At 40.3% G+C, this 19,016-nt stretch overlaps 1 protein-coding gene across 2 annotated transcripts in view; it reads left to right on the top strand.

Moving 5' to 3' along the window:
* The window catches only part of cdyl (chromodomain protein, Y-like), a 189,644-nt gene that overhangs the window by 40,346 nt on the left and 130,282 nt on the right, over positions 1-19,016 (top strand). Inside the window, exon 2 of one of the 2 annotated variants that reach the window (XM_078539554.1) lies at positions 2,270-2,329. The exons of the other annotated variant lie outside the window; for it this stretch is intronic. Coding sequence (XP_078395680.1) covers positions 2,270-2,329 — 60 coding nt within the window. The remainder of the gene's footprint in view (positions 1-2,269; positions 2,330-19,016) is intronic. 2 annotated transcript variants of the gene reach the window in all.

Consider the following 19,016-nt stretch of genomic DNA (forward strand, 5'->3'; position numbering starts at 1 on the left):
AGCCATAAAAAAGCTAATGCAATGCTGGTTTTATGACGAGTGTAAAGATGTAATGGTGGATCTGTACAACACCTTTTTAAGACCACAGTTGGAATACTTTGCAAAGGTTTGGACTTCAAATTATTGGGAAGATGTTGAGGCAATAGAGACGGTACAGTGCAGATGGACCAGCATACTGATTTTATCTCTTTTGGAAATCTTCCCACAGTCTCTGACCCCTTAATTCACCAATCCTACAAAGTCTGCTCAGCCTCTTCTCTCAGATCCACAAATGGGACTGTCCTAATAAAGCAGTCCTTTCTTGCTGCTCCTGCCTGACAACTCTATTTTCCTCTCTCCCTGCTGTGCAGTCTCTACACACCTACTTTAGTGGCTTTCCTGACGTCTTCGCTCACTTCGATAGATTCTGGTTTATTGACATTGTCTGTCTCCTTTTTATTTAAAAAAAAACTAACAGTTCTTTGTCCTTCTACTTCTATTCCTCAAGAGGATGACCTTTGAGCCCTTAATTTTTTTTCCTCAAATAGCATCCCAACTAGTTACCCATCCACGACCACACTCCTTCACTTGGCTGAATTTGTTCTCATGTGGAACAAGATTTTCTTTTTAACTAACTCCCTTAGGATAAAAAATATTGTTTTGGGAACCCATATCGTTCCTAGCTACGCATGTTGTCTTTGTAGGATGTTTTGAACTTTCTTTATTCTGGTCCTGTCTCTGACTTCTGGCTGTTTCTTGCTGTTGCCCTGATCTAGAGAATATTACTAATTTTGTTTCAGATTTCCACCCCTCCCTTTATATGGTCCATCTCTGAATATTCTCATCTTTGTGAGCCCCTTTCTCCTATCAGCAGCAACAACAACTTGTATTCATTTAGTGCCTTTTAAAAAAAAATGGAGGCTGAGCCAGAGGGAAAAGTATTAAGGGTTTAGGGAGGGCATTTCAGAGGACACAGCCTAGTTGGCTGAAGCTACAACCACCAGTGCTGAGGTGAAGAGAAGGAGCAATAGAGGGTTCTGAAGGGGATGTAGGGCTGGAGCATATTATAAAGGTAGAAATGAGGCCAAAGGTGGATTTCAACAAGGATGAGAGTTTTATGTTGGTGGTATAGGTAGCCTGGGTGCAAATTAGGTTAGCAAGAACTCATATGATGTGTAAGCACATCTGGGTGTGGGATGGGACTCAGGCAGCATTTTTGGATGAGTTGGCGTTCATAGAGCATGGAGGATTGGAGGCTGGCCAGGAAAGCATTGTAATAATTGTAATTTGAGAAAGGCATGGATTAGGCTTCCAGCAGAGGTTGAGGCAGAGATGGGCAATGTTGTGGATATGGAATTAGACACTGTTTGTGATGGAGAAGATATGGGAACAGGAACTGAGCTCGGAGTCGAATAGAATCCTGAGGTTGCAAACGGTCTGGTTCAGCTAAAGTTGAGTGTGTGAAGGGTGGGAGGCTGGTCATGAGACCATTAGAAAAGATGAGTCTGCAGGTGACAAAAATGCAGTGATGTTTCAGCAGTGGATGTGGTCTGAGGCAGGCAGGCAATGTTAACAAGGCTGAAGCAGACAGCCTTTGTAACAGAGGATATGAGACCAGAGACCCAGATGTCAGTTATGAAAAGTCTGGTTCAGCCCTAAATGGGGTGGCCAGGTTGGGCAATGAAAGCTGTGGCAAGGCTACAGAGTTTGAACTGGACTAAAGACCTTAGCTTTAGGCATCTCGATGTTTAATTGGAGCAAATGGTGACTGTTCAAAGAACGGTGCTGGAGTTGCTTTGGCTTCAGTTGGATAGTTAGAGTGGAACCAACTGGACAATGAGACATAAGATTTGGGGGGTTTGTGTGGTCAAGAATGAAGGAAAAGGTTAGTGTACTTGGGTTATAGTTACAGAGGATGTCATTTGTTTGTTTCTTTTATAGTTGTTTCAATGTGATTTCAGGGCAGAAGTTTATGTGGAGTTACGGGAAAGATGGGTTCAGATTTGCACTCAAGGACATTGGCAAGGACAGGGAAGTTGGAAATGGCTCACTTTTTACAAGGTAAAAAGGTTAGAAGGTGTTCTTTGTTTTGGTAAAGGAGAGAACATTTACAATATGATTTTATTTTATTTTTCCACCACTTCCCCTACCTCTTGTTCAGCTCTTTTAGGAATGTTCACCTGTAATATCTTTCCATTCTGCTGATGTGTTGGCAGATGAACTTATTTGTTCATTACATAGATCCAGTGTGACCTAGTGTTTCCTACATTTTCTGCTCTTTCAATTCCAGCATCACAGCGTTCACAAATGCAGCAATGGAATGAAGCCATCAAATTTGAAGAAAAACTTGGTAAAATTGGAACAGTTTTTGTGAGACCAAAGAGGAAATTGACAGGTGATTCAAAAGAAGTATTTAAAATTCTGAAAGGATAGGTAGGTTTGTGTTAGTAGAAACAGATGTATGTGTGAAAAAGAGATATATCTAAGGTTTTCGTCTTGCAAGACGAAAAGCTTAGACATGTCTTTTTTTTTTTCTGTAGGCCAGGACAGGTAACGACAACAAAGTTTCTTCCCTAAAGGACATTAGAGAACCGAATGGGTTTTAGTGACAACCGACAGTGGTTTCATGGGCATCCCCCATCAGACTTTTTATTCCAGATGTTTATTGAGTTCAAACTTCACCATCTGCCATGGTGGAATTCAAGCCTGGGTTTCTGGATTGCGAGTATAGTGACAATGCCACTAAGCCACTGCCTCCCTCAACTCACCAAGGCTTTAGGCAGTACCTTCCAAACCCATGACTGCTACCATCTAGAAGGACAAGGGCAGCAGACACATGGGAATGCCACTCACCTTCCTGACTTAGAACCCTATCATCGTTCATTCACTGTTGCTGGGCCAAAATCCTGGAACTCTCTCTCTAACAGCACTGTGGATGTACCTACACCACGTGAACTGCAGCGGTTCAAGAAGGCAGCTCACGACCACCTCCTTGATGACAATTAGGGATAGACAAGAAGTGCTGGCCTAGCCAGTGATGCCCACATTCCGTGAACGAATTTTTAAAAATTAACTCTATTTATTATTTTAATTAAGATATACGTGAGAATTTTTTTTATTGGGCTTGTGAAGGTGTTTGAAGTAGGAACCCTGGCAACAATTAATAGCTGGTTGAAGGAAAAATACAGTAAAGGGATGTGGTAACAGGGTTGGCACAGGGGATTAGGGTTAACACTTGTGTGGAGGATATACACCATGTGCAAACTGTTTGGGCTGAATAACAACCTGTTTACCCTGGTGTAGATTCTAATTAACTTCTTTCCCTCTAAACAACTCTGTCCATTCAAGACCTGAATCTGCTCCCATATCTAGGAAGATTCTTGCAGTGCCTCCCCTATTCCTGGACATGGAGCAGGATCTATTTAAAAACACTAGTTAGATTTTGAGTGTTTGCCCTTTCCTGCTCTCATTCTTTTGGGTTCATAAGGTGGCCTACAAGGTTTTCCTCACTTTTTAGAGCCAGCACGATTTGCATATCTTCTCTGGAAATTGTCCTCTCATGGCCTCCAACTCATAGTTCTCTAATCCTGCCAAATCTCAAATTATTCATTCTTTTCTAAGGGCTCTTAAGTTGGAATTTTGACCTTCCTAGCTCTCTTTCTCCCTAAGACCTACATACAGGTGTTTAAGATCTAAGCTTGTCATTACCAATTTACTAATTCATAGCATGCCTCACCTTCTAGTTTACTCTTATTTTCCAACTTGCTGTCCATCACTGTATGCTATTCATGTTAGTTTCTCAATTTAAAAAAAAACTAGTCAATTGACCAATTGCCATCAAAATTCTAAATTTCTCCTTCATAGCTTTTGTGAACATTGTAAATGGACAGTATACAGCCCATGAATGAGACCTGGCATGCCCCTTGATCTTGTCTAGCAACTGGTGTGGTAGCCTTTGGTTCTCCCTACTGGCTGAAAGAGTTGATCTTGCACTTGTGGGAATTTTAAAAGAAAATACCCGGATAGAATTATAGGCACTGGTTTCACATGCAGGTTCCTTTTCCAGAAGCATTGTTTTCATTATTGAGTGAATACCTGCAGCACAGTGGATATCTGATGCAGGCCCTGATTCGTGGAGTTGGGTAGTGCTATCAGGAGGCAGAGCCGCACTTCATTCCTGTGAGCTCCTGCTAATTATCAAAGTTGGTGGTGCTGCCTAAAATATTTCTTCAATTCCCACAAGCTCACTAGAAAAATCAGCTGTTGCAACAAGTGGCTTTTTCAGAAATGTGTTTTTATGGAAGGGTAACCACAATTTTATCTAAAGCTCTGGTACTAGGTGGTAGTGGAATAATAGTCCACCTTTGAACAACTGACAGATGAGGCTCATTGAAGCTGAGCCTGAGGTTGCCAGCATTCTGTGCTACAGTTGGCTACCAAGTACAATACTTTTGGAATGGCTCTGAGCATCTCGTAATGTCACTATCGCCCTTTCCCAGCATACACAGACACAATGGTCGCCCTAAAGCAACCCACCCAAATCCAGGTTGTGCTGCTTCTGCCCATCTGAGTCCTTGCCTGCTGCTGCTTGTAACATGGACGTTCACCAGATCTATTGTTATTATCTTCATCTACCATAGATACAGAGGCAAAGGCAGTTTAGGTAGTGAAAGTAGAAAGGCAGAGGTGAATGTGGAAATGAGCATAAGAAATCAGATGAAAATGGAGAATGAAATGAAGGATTAGAATAACTTGGCATGCACTTGCAAATAGATCTTTTGCATTAAGGCAGCATAGATATTAAAGGTAGAATTACACAATAACTTTAATCAGGCACTGTATGACCCACTCACTTATTGCATTGCCAGGATCAGGCCCACTGCTTCAAAAGTGTGTTAGTGTGATACCTTATATTGCTGGTTCTTGGGCGATATCGAAAAAAGATATAGTCTTGGACCACATGCCCTTTAAAGATGTGAGGATTGTTTTCAGTATAAAACATTTCTTTAATCCCTACTCAAATAATTAGTTATCATTCTTGCCCCTTAGGATGTGTTGTGTTTGGTTTCAGTATGACCATTTTCACAAAGCTAAGAACATCGTGTGCTGTTAAATGTGTTCATTAAGGGGCATTGTTGAAAATAAGCCTCTCTCACAACACATTGGACGGGATTTTCCGCACCCACCCGCCGCTGGGATCATCTGGTCCCGCCACAAGTCTGGGTGGGGCGCTGCCTCGTCCGCGGCAGGTCCCGGCCATTGAGTCTAGTTATTGGTTTAGTTCTGCAGAAGTCATATACAACTCCAAATGTTAACTCTCTTTCTCTCTCCACAGATGCTGCCACACCTGCTGAGTATTTCCAGCACTTTTTCTACTTTTATTTCAGATTTCCAGCATCTGCAATATTTTTTGTTTTTAAGCTATTGGTTTAAGTTTCACCTTGATTGATTGAAAATACAAATTGAATTTAACTGTTGTTGATTTTCAAAATGCATGACCACATTCAAAATGATTTTAATTGTTCACTCACCCATTTTATTTGATTTTGTTTAGCTCCGAGTAACTTGCAACTAAGGATTTAACCCTTTTATTATGAACAGGATCAAACATTGAATGAATCATCTGCGTATACTTGCAAAATTCCAATGGGGGGAAGAAAGGTAGAATTGCTTGACATAAGCAAAGATGATTCTTTAATAGAAATGACACCATTCGCAAAAAAAAAATCAAATCAAATATCGAGTCCTAGTCGAGTCTGCATTTCTGCTGCTTGTGACAGTTTCTTCTCTTGTACACTGCAACTGTGTTGCTGTGTCCTTGTATCGAACTTGCCTTGCATGTTACTCAACTTCATTCAAATATTCTGCTGCTGTGTCAATTATATGTATGCACTCTGAAACCAGAGGAGATATTTGGCATTGTGAAGCTTTTGAGCTTTTGGTTTGGTGCTCAGGATAATTTTTGTTCATTTTCTATTTTTACAGCCTTGTGGGAACCCACATTTTTTTTTATTTCTGCGTACTGCCCTGAAAGCTGAGTATCTAATGTCAGCTGCAGCAATGTCATCCAATGGAGGGGTGCATAGTGTTTGGCCAAGGATTAGCCAATTCGGAAAATAGTGTTGTCCTGCATTGTTTTAATAGGAACATGCATGTAGTTCTCTAATTGGACATTCAAGATAGTTGATGGCAATCAAAAAGGACAGGCAGGTAATTGAATTTGTGAAAAGAGGAGCAGCAGATGAGTGAGAAGAAAGGAAAAGATGAATTATTGATTGACATGAAAGTTTGGAATTTGACAGACCTGGAAGGTCTTGGCTCTTTTCTGCTGCAGATAATACAGATCAGTCTGAGGCCAGATATGGTGTCAAGAAGAGAGCAGATAAAGGCCCTATTTTTGTGTAGATAAATTTGGCAGTTCTCTGGAGATATTTAGAGGAGGCATATGAAAAAGCTTCTGAATTATGGTGGTTGAATGCAGAGTTGTAGAAGAGTAAGGGGTTTGTAGGAATGTTGCGGTTTTGGAGAGGTATGGTAAGAAGTACCAGAAAGCTGCCAAATGAGAAGAATAAAGTATGATTTGGGATGGTGTTGCTGACTGTCACTTGAAGAAAGGTTTGGGGAAAGAATGATTGATTGCACAGAGGTAGGTGATGATGACACTCAAACACTCTATCTGGATTTCCTTCCAACATTTGCATCTGATTTCACAGCACAAACTTGGTTTCCATAACAGGTGAATTATATCAATTGAAACCCTTTGTCTTTATGTATGTCTGAGATGGTGTGCACAAGGTTTGCAATAATTGTGATATATAAGCCATGGGAAGTGATGCAGTATATCCATGTTCTCTTTGCTTCTTTCAAAAGGCAGATAATGACACAGCAGGAAAACTAAGCAGATTGTAAAAAATAGAATGCATAAAGCAATGATGCAATGACTCCGATTTTACTGTCAGTGAACTGTCCACAAAGTAGTAATTTCTGTGATGTAGATTTCACCTTTCCCAACATTAATTTGAATCTGGCGCCAAACCATGGGAAATTTCCAGTTGTCTTAACGGTGATGTCATTAAGTTGGGTATGCAGCCATTTACATTGAAGTATTCTCACAGATAGCAAACAAGAATGCACAGATTAGTCTTCACCATTTATAATTTTAGTGTGAAATAAATGATTGGTGTGTGTGTGTGTGTGTGTATGTGTATATATCTCTATATCTATAGCTAAATCTATAGCTATCTGAAATGTTGTAATATTTTATCAGAATGCAAAGATTTGACATGAGACAAATTTTTTCAAAAAGTTTTCCAGGCCAGAGAGGTTCTTCAGCAGTCATTATGACTTAGTACACAATTTTTTTAAAAACTCATTTACATCTCATTAACATGGCATAAATTTTTCAAGTCTCTTTAACATGAATATTATGGCATCAGTGGGCAAGCCTTGTCAGGTCAGTGATTTCTGTGGGGACTTCCTACAGTGCACCCTGTAGAATCACAGAATTGTTATGGCGCAGAAGGAGGCCATGTGGCTCATCGTGTCTGCACCAGCTCTCCAAATGAGCATCATGACTTAATGCCATTTTCCTGCTTTTTTCCATACCCTTGCACATTGTTTCTATTCAAATAATCATCTACTGCCCTCTTGAATGCCTCGATTGAACCTGCCTCCACCACACTTCCAGGCAGTGCATTCCAGAGAAGCATTGCATAACTGGTAACTTCTGGACTTCCAAGTTTAGCTGCGCATGTACGGATTCCAGAAGTTGCTGTGACAGTTTTGCTGTCATTGCTACTCCAAAATTCACACCAAAACTCTATAGGCTTTAAGAACATTTATTTCTTGAGAGCTTGAATAAGCACCATAAATCTTGGATGAAATGTTTGTTTTAGACATACATAAAATGATGTTCTACCTATTTAATGTGAATGTCCAATTCAAAGAGTTCAGATCTCGACATACAGCTCTGATCACACAGCTTTAGCTATATTTTTGCGTCATGAAAAATTATTCAAGTTAATTCTATAACTTTTGAAGTCCACAGCCAACCCAAACATGCAAGCAAGAGAACTTGCATGTTTTGAGGAAAGGTGCTAAATGTCTGAATATTGTTTGCCCTCTGAAAACACGTTAATAGTTCAGTCAGATTGATTTAATTTGTTCATTCTTCTATCCTACACTCATGAATACATCAAACAGCCTATCTTGTGCCGTCGAACAACATTTAACTAATTTCCAGACACTGTTGATAGAGAAGAGAATTCTTTCGCACAGAGGTTTTGAGGCAGAGGGAATTAACCCTGGTGAGTTGTTGGTATGGCTGCTTTCTGATTTTTGTCACCAGTTAGGTATATTGATCAGGGTTGTGATAGAACCACAAACAACTTTGTCCAGAGGTCATGCTGCCTGAGACCAACTTACACATGTTTACTTTTATATATATTTAAATAGTTAAACTTGTTGCCTTTCTTTTTATGCAACCTACCCCAACCCTTGCAAGTTGAGCAAGTGTGCTGTATTGATTGCAGTGGACAACTAAATCAGTTTTGTTACTCTTTTGTTCACCCTTTTCCCCCAAAAGTGATGAATTGACACCATTCCAAGATGTGTTAGCCAAACCACCTTAAAAACACCCACATTTGGTGCTCTGCTCACTTTTTGGGCATTTGCCAATTAAGCAGAAAGACTCAGGATTTACATGAAGACATGACATATATCTAACACAAAATTATTTTTGTGGGAGAATAGCTTTTATATTGACAGAGATCCTAAAGGCAATCTCCCAGATGGAATTGCGAACATTTTTGGGAAGTGTTAACCCCTCCATGTGAATTATGGCAACACCTGGTAACTTGCATGGTTGTGGAATTAGCAGTTTTGCTGGTTGTGTAATACAGTTGAACATACCTTTACAAAAATGGTAATTAATATTTCCTGCAATTGTATATTTCCCACAATTGTATGTATTGCCGTAATGTATTGCTTATTGGAATCTAAATTTGCCACACTTGCATTTAAGGCATCTGTAGAATATGGATAAGTAATACGAATTGTTTGGTTTAGAATCTTTGTATCCACCTTGTGCAAGGTGTATGGCGTCAGTCTATCAAAAATTACTTTGATAGTTTGGTCCTTGCATCTGTTAGGACTTCCTCAAATGTAATTGGGCTTTGAAGTTTTTTATTGATCGGTGTATTTTACAAATGAAATGAAGTATGTCTGTGTTCAATAACTAGTGCAAGAATATTAATTATTCAGTACAGAGTGCAGTGTTGATGTGGATTTTAACTTGTATACTCGCATTACAGTTAATTATGGTTAAATTTATTTGAAATCTGGTTTGTAGATTTGAAGTCCATTTATTATTGAATTGTAATTGTTAACCACACTTTGGACAAAATGTTTGTCTAAACCTATGGAGTGCGTAAATAGTTCAAATACAGACTTATTGGAGTTGTTAGATGAATAAAAATATCAAAGTCCATTTAATTATTCTTGTATCCTGTTAGTCGTATCAGAGCGATCAGTAATCAGCTTGTATCTTCGTCTACAACCACCCTGTGGTGGAAAGCTTCTGAAATCATCGGTCCAGTGTCACCTGTTCTTCCCAAGCATATAATTTCTCACATTACTCATGCACTATATCCTAAAATAATCATTTTCTGCAAGCAATCTTACCTAATATGCATTTAAATGAATCCATGCATACATATGCCAACAGTGGAAGGATATATCTTCAAGTGGATATACTATAACAGGAGTTTTGTAGTAGTATGATGACTAATTGTAATATTTGTTACACATTTTTTACTTGCTTCATATCAAAACTTTGAAAGCCAGGTCACATTATTAATCATATTACTTTGTTTCCTATTGTGATTGAACTACTGTTAAATAATTGAGTGAATACAGTGCAAAGCATAAAGGGCAGAATTTCCTCTATTTGAAAATTGCCTTATTTGATGGCCCTCTTGTATTGTACAGTTAGTGTTTTTACATGGAGGGGTTAACCCTTCCCAAAAATGTTCGCAATTCCATCTGGGAGATTGCCTATAGGATCTCTGTCAATATAAAAGCTATTCTCCCACAAAAATAATTTTGTGTTAGATATATGTCATGTCTTCGTGTAAATCCTGAGAGTCTTTCTGCTTAATTGGCAAATGCCCAAAAAGTGAGCAGAGCACCAAATGTGGGTGTTTTTAAGGTGGTTTGGCTAACACATCTTGGAATGGTGTCAATTCATCACTTGGGGGAAAAAGGTGAACAAAAGAGTAACAAAACTGATTTAGTTGTTTCTCACTCCGGTTCAATGTGAAGGTCTTGTGGCTCAATAGGTAGCACCCCTGCCTCTAAGCCAGAAGTTCTGGGTTCAAGTCACACTTCAGGACTTTTTTGGCCATGGAACGAGCAGCATGACATGTTCAACAGGTTGACAATCAGCCTGCTAACCCTTCCAACACTTCCCCACTATTCCCCAAAGGGGGGAAAGAAGTGTGTGAAGATAGGAAACGAGCTACAATTCAACGGTATAATTTATATTGAGTTTTAATGATTCATTTCAATCATGTAATCAGCTCCTCAAATATAATTGTAATTTGTAAATAACCTTTTATTTTAGTCTTGTGGGTCCTTTTTTAGAATATAGTCTCTAATAGAATGTATGTAAGTTTTGTTGAACTTTTCAATCCATTTCCAACTTGCATTGTTTCATACTTAAGTTGAAGTTCGTGTTCCTGATCTAGAAGCACCTGGAAAGAAAATGAATGTTTAAATTCTGGAAAAAAAACAGAACAGATGTTAGTCAAATCTTATCCATTGGAAACTTTTATTAAATTCAAGTTTTGCTCAGAGAGATTGTACTTTTGTAATGTTCTAGCTAGTATCACTTTAAATTGACTTAAATTGATTTTCTTTCATAAAAACACCCTGTAAACTTGAAAAGAGACTTTTCATTTCCTTTTTGGTTACTAAAGCACTGCACTAACATCTAACCTACTTCCCAAACATGGCTGATACAGACTCAAAAGATTCTTTCTTGTTGACATCATCTGGCTGTGACTTTTTACTTTTCTTAAGATCAGAGACTTTTTCTCAGACTTCTGTGCAGAAATTCAATTTAACTACCCCCTTTAAAACATTTTAGTAACATCCTGCGGGCAGATGTACAGTTAATCTTCTGTCTAGTTCACTGTTCAAATTGTAGATATTTTCATGAAGCAAAAATGTGTCTTTTATTTTTTGAATGTCACTGGCAAGCCAGCATTTGTTGCCCATCATTAATTGCCCTTGAAGGTGGCGATGAACCATCTTCTTAAACTGCTGTAGCCCATAAGGTGCAGGTAGACCACGAATGCTCTTTAGGAAAGCAGTTCCAGGATTTGGACGCAGCTACAGTGAAGCAGTGGCGATACAGTTCCAGGTCAGGATGATGGAAAGCTCCGTGGTGGTGTTTCGTTGCTTCTCCTGCTCTTGGCCATCTAGGTGGCAAAAGTCATGAGTTTGGAATGTGCTGTTGAAGGAGCCTTGGCAGTTGTTGCAATGCATCTCATAGATGATGCATTGCTACTAGTGTGTGCTTGTGATGGTAGTGTGAACGCTTTAAGGCAGTGCATGAGATGCTGATCTGACAGACTCTTGGATGGTTGTTGGAGCTGTGCTCATCAAAGCAAGTGGAGAGTATTCTGTAATGCTCCTGACTTCTACCATTATAGATGGTGGACAGGCTTTGGGGAGTTGGGAAGTAAGTTACTAACCACAAAATTCTTAGGCTCTGACCTGCTCTTGAAGCCATATTATTTATGCAGCTGGCCCAGTTCAGCTTCTGGTCAATGGATGTTGATGGTGGAGAATTCAGTGATGGTCGCTCTGTTGAATGTCGAGGGGAAATGGCTAGAATCTCGCTTGTTGGAGAAGGTCTTTGCCCGGGACTTGTGTGGCGTGAACGTTACTTATCAGACCAAGCCTCAATGTTGTCTAGGTCCTGCTGCATGCTTCTGTATCTCAGGTGTTGTGAAGAGTAGTAAATACTGTGCAATCATCAGTGAACTTCCCTTCATCAGGTCAGAAGTGGGGAAGTTCACTGATGAAGTAACTGAAAATATTTGGGCCTAGGATGCTGTGTTGAGGAACTCCAGTGATGTCCTGGGTTGAGGCGATTGGCCTCCAACAATCACAACCAAATTTATTTCTACTGGGTGTGAAACTAATTAGTGAATTTTTTCCCCTTGTTCCTATTAACTTCAGTTTTGCTCAGGCTCCTTGATACTACACTTGATCAAATATTGCCTTGATTTCAAAGACAGTCAGTCTCACCTCACTTGTGAATTCAGCTCTTGTGTGCATGTTTGGACCAACACTGTAATGACGTCATGAGCCAAATGGCCCTTGTGGAACACAAACAGCATTGGTGGGCAGGTTATTGCCGAGTAAGTGCCACTTGATAGCACTATCGATGATCCTTTCAGCACTTTGCGGATGATTAGTGGACTAAGAGGGCAGTAATTGGCCAGATTTGGATGTGTCCTTTTTTTTGGATGAGATACCTGGGCAGTTTTCCATGTTGGCATGTGCCCGACAAAGCTCTAGCTGTACTGGAACACCTTGGCCAGTGCCGTGGCCTGTTTTGGAGCTTAAGTCCTCAATACCACAACTGGGATGTTGTCATGACCCATAGCATTTGTTATATCCAGTGCCTTCAGCAATTCTTGATATCACGTGGAGTGAATTGATGTAGCTGAAGCACTCAGGAAGCCCAAATGGATCACCCACTCAGCTTTTCTGACTGAAGATGGTTTCAAATGCTTTGCAGCCTTTACTTTTGCACAGACGTAATGGGCTATCCGATCACTCAGGATGGGGGTGTTTGTTGAGCCGCCTCCTCCAGTTAGTTGTTTAATCACCCCACCATTCAATACTGGATTTGGCTGGCCTACAAAGCTTTGATTCGATCTGTTGGTTGTGGGGCTGCTTATCTTTTTCTGTCGGATGCTGCTTCTGTTTAGTATGCATGAGAAAGTCCTTACTGAACCAGGATTGATCCTCTGACTTGATGGTAATGGTAGAGGATATGTTGGATTACAGATTGTGGTTGAATACAATTCTGCTGCTGATGGCACACACTGCTTCATGAATGCTCAGTTCTGAGCTGTTAGCTTTGTTCTGAATCTATCCAATTTTGCATGGTGGCAGCGCCACAAAACATAATGGTGGGTATTCTCAACATGAAGACAGGGCTTTCTATGAGGACTGTGCATTGGTCACTCTTACCAATACTGTCATGGACAGATGTATCTGTAACAAGTAGATGGTGAAATAAAGTAGAAGCTTTCCTTTTGTTGGTTCTCTCACCACTTGCTGCAGGCCCAGTCTGCCAGGTATGACCTTCAGGACTCTACCAGCTCAGTCAGGAATGGCGCTACTGAACTGCTCTTAGTGATGGATGTTGAGCCCCACCCAGATTGTTCTACAAAAGGTCCTCCGATGATAGAATGTTACTCCATGCGAAAAGAAAATTATTTTATAAATGGACTTATTACAATGTTTGCAACTTCATTAATTGACTGGAATAACTTTTATTGCAGCAGAAAATACTTTTTTTAAGCTTCCTAGATAGATATCATAAATCAGTGGATAATCTTTTTCGTATTCAGCAAGGTTACTTAGCCTGTGTTTATCTTCCTCCAGACCAATAAATCCAAATGAACTTTTCATTGTTGTGCAATGACGACTTAATTTTGTGCAATTTTTCATACTTCTCTTCTGGTTGTCCCTGGTCTGTCCATTTCATCTCTGGGATATTGAAATCCCAAATGATAATCAGTATTATTCTACAACCCCTCTCAGTTGCCAAACCTGTATTTTTTTTAATTTGCTGGGTAGACAATGCATGTCAATTATTACTTCGTCACGCATTGTTTCTATTCATACAACTTCTGTTTTCTCTTGTTGATACAGCTAGTAAAATGCATCATCCTTTTTATCAATAGTGACAAATACTCCTTTTGTACAACTTAAGATTCAACGTTATACAAAGAAAGACTTATTACTTATAAGCCTTGCCCATCAGCTTACAGGGATGTTTCAGTACTGTTTGCATTAGTATGAAAACATTTTTCAGTCTGTCCAATTATTTTCCACTTAATCCAAATATCTCATTTACATTTCTCCCCTGCGTTATCTCCTCATCTTGTTGGCCAGAATCATTTGCTTATGAATTAAAATATGTCTGTTCTCCTATATTTAGTTTAATTGACGCTCTTACTTTCAATTTTGTACCATTGTCTCTTTTCTTTCCTATTTAACTGTATAGAGACCATCCTTTTTATACATTGCTTCCAGATAGCTCTTGTGTTACATAAAATCAATCCAGCTATTGAAGTGACCATTCCTTGAACTCCATTATTCTATAAATTGTTGTCACATCCCCAGAAAGTGTTTGGAAGAAAGCTAGGTGTGAACTTTTTATGCTCTTTATTCTTAATTTCTGCATCCCTATTTTCCTCCCCTTAGATTCCCATCCTCTTCATGATAGGTATTGACATAAGGACTACTTTCTCATCAATCGTTGTTTCTATAACTTTTACTACCACAATGTTTAGCTTCATTAGCCATCATCACATTTATCCACATCATTCGTTGAAGCACTGTCATTGGAGAGTAAATAGCTTTTAGCTTGCCAAGGAGCTGCTACTCATTTCCTACACTATTGTATCAGCTTTTCCAACATCCTCATTCCATCTGGGGTGATTGATCATCAATATAGGTCTATTCAGCATAACCAGCTAAGACCACACCTTCTGGGTATCTTTGAATTTTTTTTTCACCACTTTGTAACTTAATTATATTATCTGCTTTCAGCTGCCCGCTTGTTTGTAAGAAACTTAAGGATCTGTTAATTTGACTCTGTTCCCCTCTCAAAAGTCTAAAGGTGTACATTCATTAGTCATTGTATTGCCATTCGTTTTTCTCATTCATTTTAAATCAATGTTAGGTGACTTTTTTCTTAAAATCTTTATTTTTCTTGTCCAATTCCGTTAGTGCCAGTTCTATGCTCATAAGGAAGTAGATTGATGCAGTCCCAATTAATTTCATTATTTCCTCTATATGCAGCAGACGGGATGAAAATATATTCTCTCTTCTTCATCAGTCTTTGAATTTTGTTCCATGAGGTGAAAGGGAGTATCAAATCCATTGCACCATGTACACAATGGCTAAAATACAAACTGTCTAATAAACTAAATTTTCTAAAAAGCTCATCCAACTATTATGCCCTTTGGAAACAATTTTTGCTGTTGAGGACAAATGATAGGCAGAAATTGTAACCACAACCTGGATTAATTTTAGGCATTAAAACAAAAGCAAATTTCAGCAGCTGCTAGAAACCTGAAATGAAAACAGAAAATGCGGCCAACATTCAGGTCAGGCAGCATCAGTGGTGAGAAAGAGTTAATGGCCTATGGCCCACAGCCTCCAAGCTCTGGGGTGTTGTACCGGGGGGGAGGCAGTGCCGTGGGTACCCCAAAGATGCAGCAAGAACCCCCCCAGTTCCCTTGTAGGGAGTGCTTGGCAATTGCCCAGAAAGTTCAAACTTCCATTGGGCAATTGCCCCGCAATGGGAACCATCGAAATTCTGATTTAAATTGCAAACTTTGGATGATTCCAACTGTCTTGCAGCAATAGTTACTCATTAAAAAGCTACAATTCTTTTCCACTGTACCTGATGAATCCCCCCACCACCAAATAAGATACAAGATCCTGAACTGTATCGACAAGGTGGACTTGGAAAGGATATTTCCTCTGGTGAGTGAGTCCAGAACTAGGAGGTATTGTTTTAAAATTTTGGGGTTGCCCTTTTAGGACAGGGATGAGGAGAAATTTTTTCTCTCCAAGTTGTGCAACTTTGGAACTCTCTGCCTCTGGAGGCCAGGTCATTGAATATTTTTAAGGCAGAGGTAGATTCTCTTGTTAGGCAAGGGAATCAAACGTTATCAGGGTTACATGGGAATGTGGAATTCAAAACACAATGGATCAGCCATGATCTTATTGAATGAATGGCAGAGAAGGCTCAAGGGACTGAATGGCCTACTTCTGTTCCTATTTCAATTGTTTGTAAATCCTGCCCCCTTGCCTTTATATGCTTACCTTCTCCCTAGCTTCTCAAAGTAGCTGGACCTTTAAACCTACCTAGTAGAGTGCCATTTTTCAAAAAAAAAAGGTGGGGCATGTCTTCCTTACCTTTGACTCAGTTGCCCTCGATACAAGCCCACACCTTTCTCACCCAGCCTGAGTCACAAGGCCATTTGGCCATTGACCTGAAATTTTCAGATTTTCATGTGCAAGTGTCGTTTTACCATTATTCCTGTTTTGGGTCTACATTAAACTATCTATATAGCTACTATAACTTGCAAACCACTTTTATATAGCACCTTTAAACAGCACCTTCCAAACCTGCAACCGCTACCATTTAGAAGGACAAGGGCAGCAGACACATGGGAGCATCACCACCTGGAAGTTCGCCTTCAAGTCACTCACCATCCTGACTTGGAAGTATATCACCGTTCCTTCACTGTCGCTGGGTCAAAATCCTGGAAACCCCGCCCCCCCCCAACAGCACTGTGGGTGTATCTACACCACAGGGACTGCAGGATTCAAGAAAGCAGCTCACCACCACCTTCTCGAGGGCAATTAGGAATGGGCAATAAATGCTGGCTTAGCCAGCGATGTCCGCATCCCATAAATGAATAAAGAAAAAAACCTTTTTTTAATGCAATAAAATGTCCCAATGTGTTTCACAGTAGCGTTATAAAATAAAATATGGCACCAAGCCACATGAGATATTAGGACAGATGATCAAAGTTAGCCTAAGAGATGGGTAGGTTTTAAGGAGTGTTTTAAAGGAGGAAAGCAAGGTAGAGAGGCACAAAAGTTTCAAGGTAGTTCAGAGCTTGCGGTCCAGGCAACCGAAGGCACAGCTACCAATGGTAGAGCAATTAAAATTGGGGAGACACAAGAAGAATACCGATTTATCTTGGAGGGTTGTGGAGCTGAACAAGATTATCGAGAAAGGGAAGGGCAAGACCGTGGAGGGATTTGAAAACGATCTTGAGAATTTTAAAACCAAGATCTGGCTTTTCCTGGAGCCAGTGTAGGTCAGAGAGTACAGGGGTGATAAGGGAATGGGACTTAACAGGCGCAAGTTAAGGTAGGGACAGCAGAGTTTTGGATGACCTCAAATTTATGGAGGGTTGAAGGTGAGGTACCAGCCAGGAGTGCATTGGAATAGTAGAAGCCAGAAGTGAGAAAGCTATGAATGCGGGTTTCAGCAGCAGATGAGGTGAGACGGGGCAAAGTCGGGATTTGTTACCGAGGTGGCAATAGACAGTATTAGTGATAGCATGAATATGAGGTCGGGAACTCATCTCTGGATTAAATGTAACATCTGATGTTGTGAGCAAATTGGCTTAATCTCAGACTGTTGCCAGAGAGGGGGATGGAGTTGGCAGCTAGGGAACAAAGTTTGGAGTAGGGACTGAAAACAATGGCTTCAATCTTTTCAGTATTTAATTGGAGGAAATTTCTACTCGCCTGGTACTGAATGTTGGTTAAACAGTCTGATAATTTGGCAACAGTGGAGGAGTTGAGAGAGGAGGTGGCAAAGTAGAGCTGAGTGTCATCAGCATACATGTGAAAACTAATGATGTGCGTTTGGGCGATGTCATTGAGGGGCAGCATGTAGATGAGAAATAGGAGAGGGGGGGTCAAGGATAGATCCTTGAGGGATACCAGAGGTCTAAGTGCAGGATCAGAAAGCAAAGCTATTGCAAGTGATTCTCTGGCTATGATTAGACAGGTTAGAACTGAACCATTTGAGAATTGTGTCACACAGGTGGACAACAGTGGAGAAGTGTTGGGGGAGGATTGTGTGGTCAACTGTATCAAAAGCTGCAGACAGGTTGAGGAGGAAAAGTTTGCCTTTGGCGCAGTCACATGAGTTTGACTTCGAGAGCTGTTATGGTATTGTGGCAGCAGTGAAAACCTGATTGTAGGGATTCAAAAGTGGGAGTTCTAGGAAAAATGGGAACAGATTTGGGATATGACGGCACATTCAAGGACTTTGCCATCTGCCTTTTCCTCTACAATGAGTTAATGGAATTGATTTTTTTTGAGGTGGGTAATGACAACAGATTTAATGGTGAGTAGGGCAACACCTGGAGAGAACAGTTTACAATATTGGATAACATGGCGGGGGGCAGGGGAATTGGGTGATTTGTAGTTTAGTGGGAATAGAATTGAGGGAGCAGGAAGGGGTCTCATGGACAAATGAAGTCGGGCATAAGAGGAGATGGGAGAGAAACGAGGGAAGGACATGAGTTTGGGGCTAGGGCAGGGGTGAGCACTAAATGAAGTTTGGCCAAGTGGACTAGTGGATGGGAGAGATGGGACAGAGGCAACTGATTGGATTGTCTCAATCTTTATGGCAAGTAGTCCATGAGCTCTTTGCACTTGTTGGAGGTGAGGGTGGAGGGCACAACTCCGAGGGGTTTAGGAAGAAGGTTTGCGGTAAAGAAACCTGGAGTTATCTTTGCATTCCAGGATGATCCTTGTAAGTGGTCCAGTCAGATTTGTTAGTGGATAGCTAAACCAGCTATCTACCAGATCCTTGGATCCCTTGGACTTAAGGAAGCAGAGATGAGACCTGTACCAGGGGAATGGCTGGGGTGAGACAATAATCTCAACTATATTATGGTGACATGCCAATGAATGCTGGCTAGTTTCTCACAGAATTGTTTTGGGCAGTTCTCACATAGCTTCTAGGAAGCAAAACACAAACAATTACACATGCATGGCTTTTAATTTTGCCACTTTATCATATGAAGTACGCATGTGTTTTTGTGCACTTGTTGGTAATGAATGTTGAGATAACATTGCCAGTGACAGATGCTACTACTGATTTTTGAAAACATAAATAAAAGCAGGAGAAGACTGTTTGGCCCGTCAAACCTGGTCCCCCATTAGTATGATCATGGCTGATTTTC

This window comes from Cetorhinus maximus, chromosome 3 (genome assembly GCF_964194155.1).
Source record: "Cetorhinus maximus chromosome 3, sCetMax3.hap1.1, whole genome shotgun sequence".
NCBI lineage: Eukaryota > Metazoa > Chordata > Chondrichthyes > Lamniformes > Cetorhinidae > Cetorhinus > Cetorhinus maximus.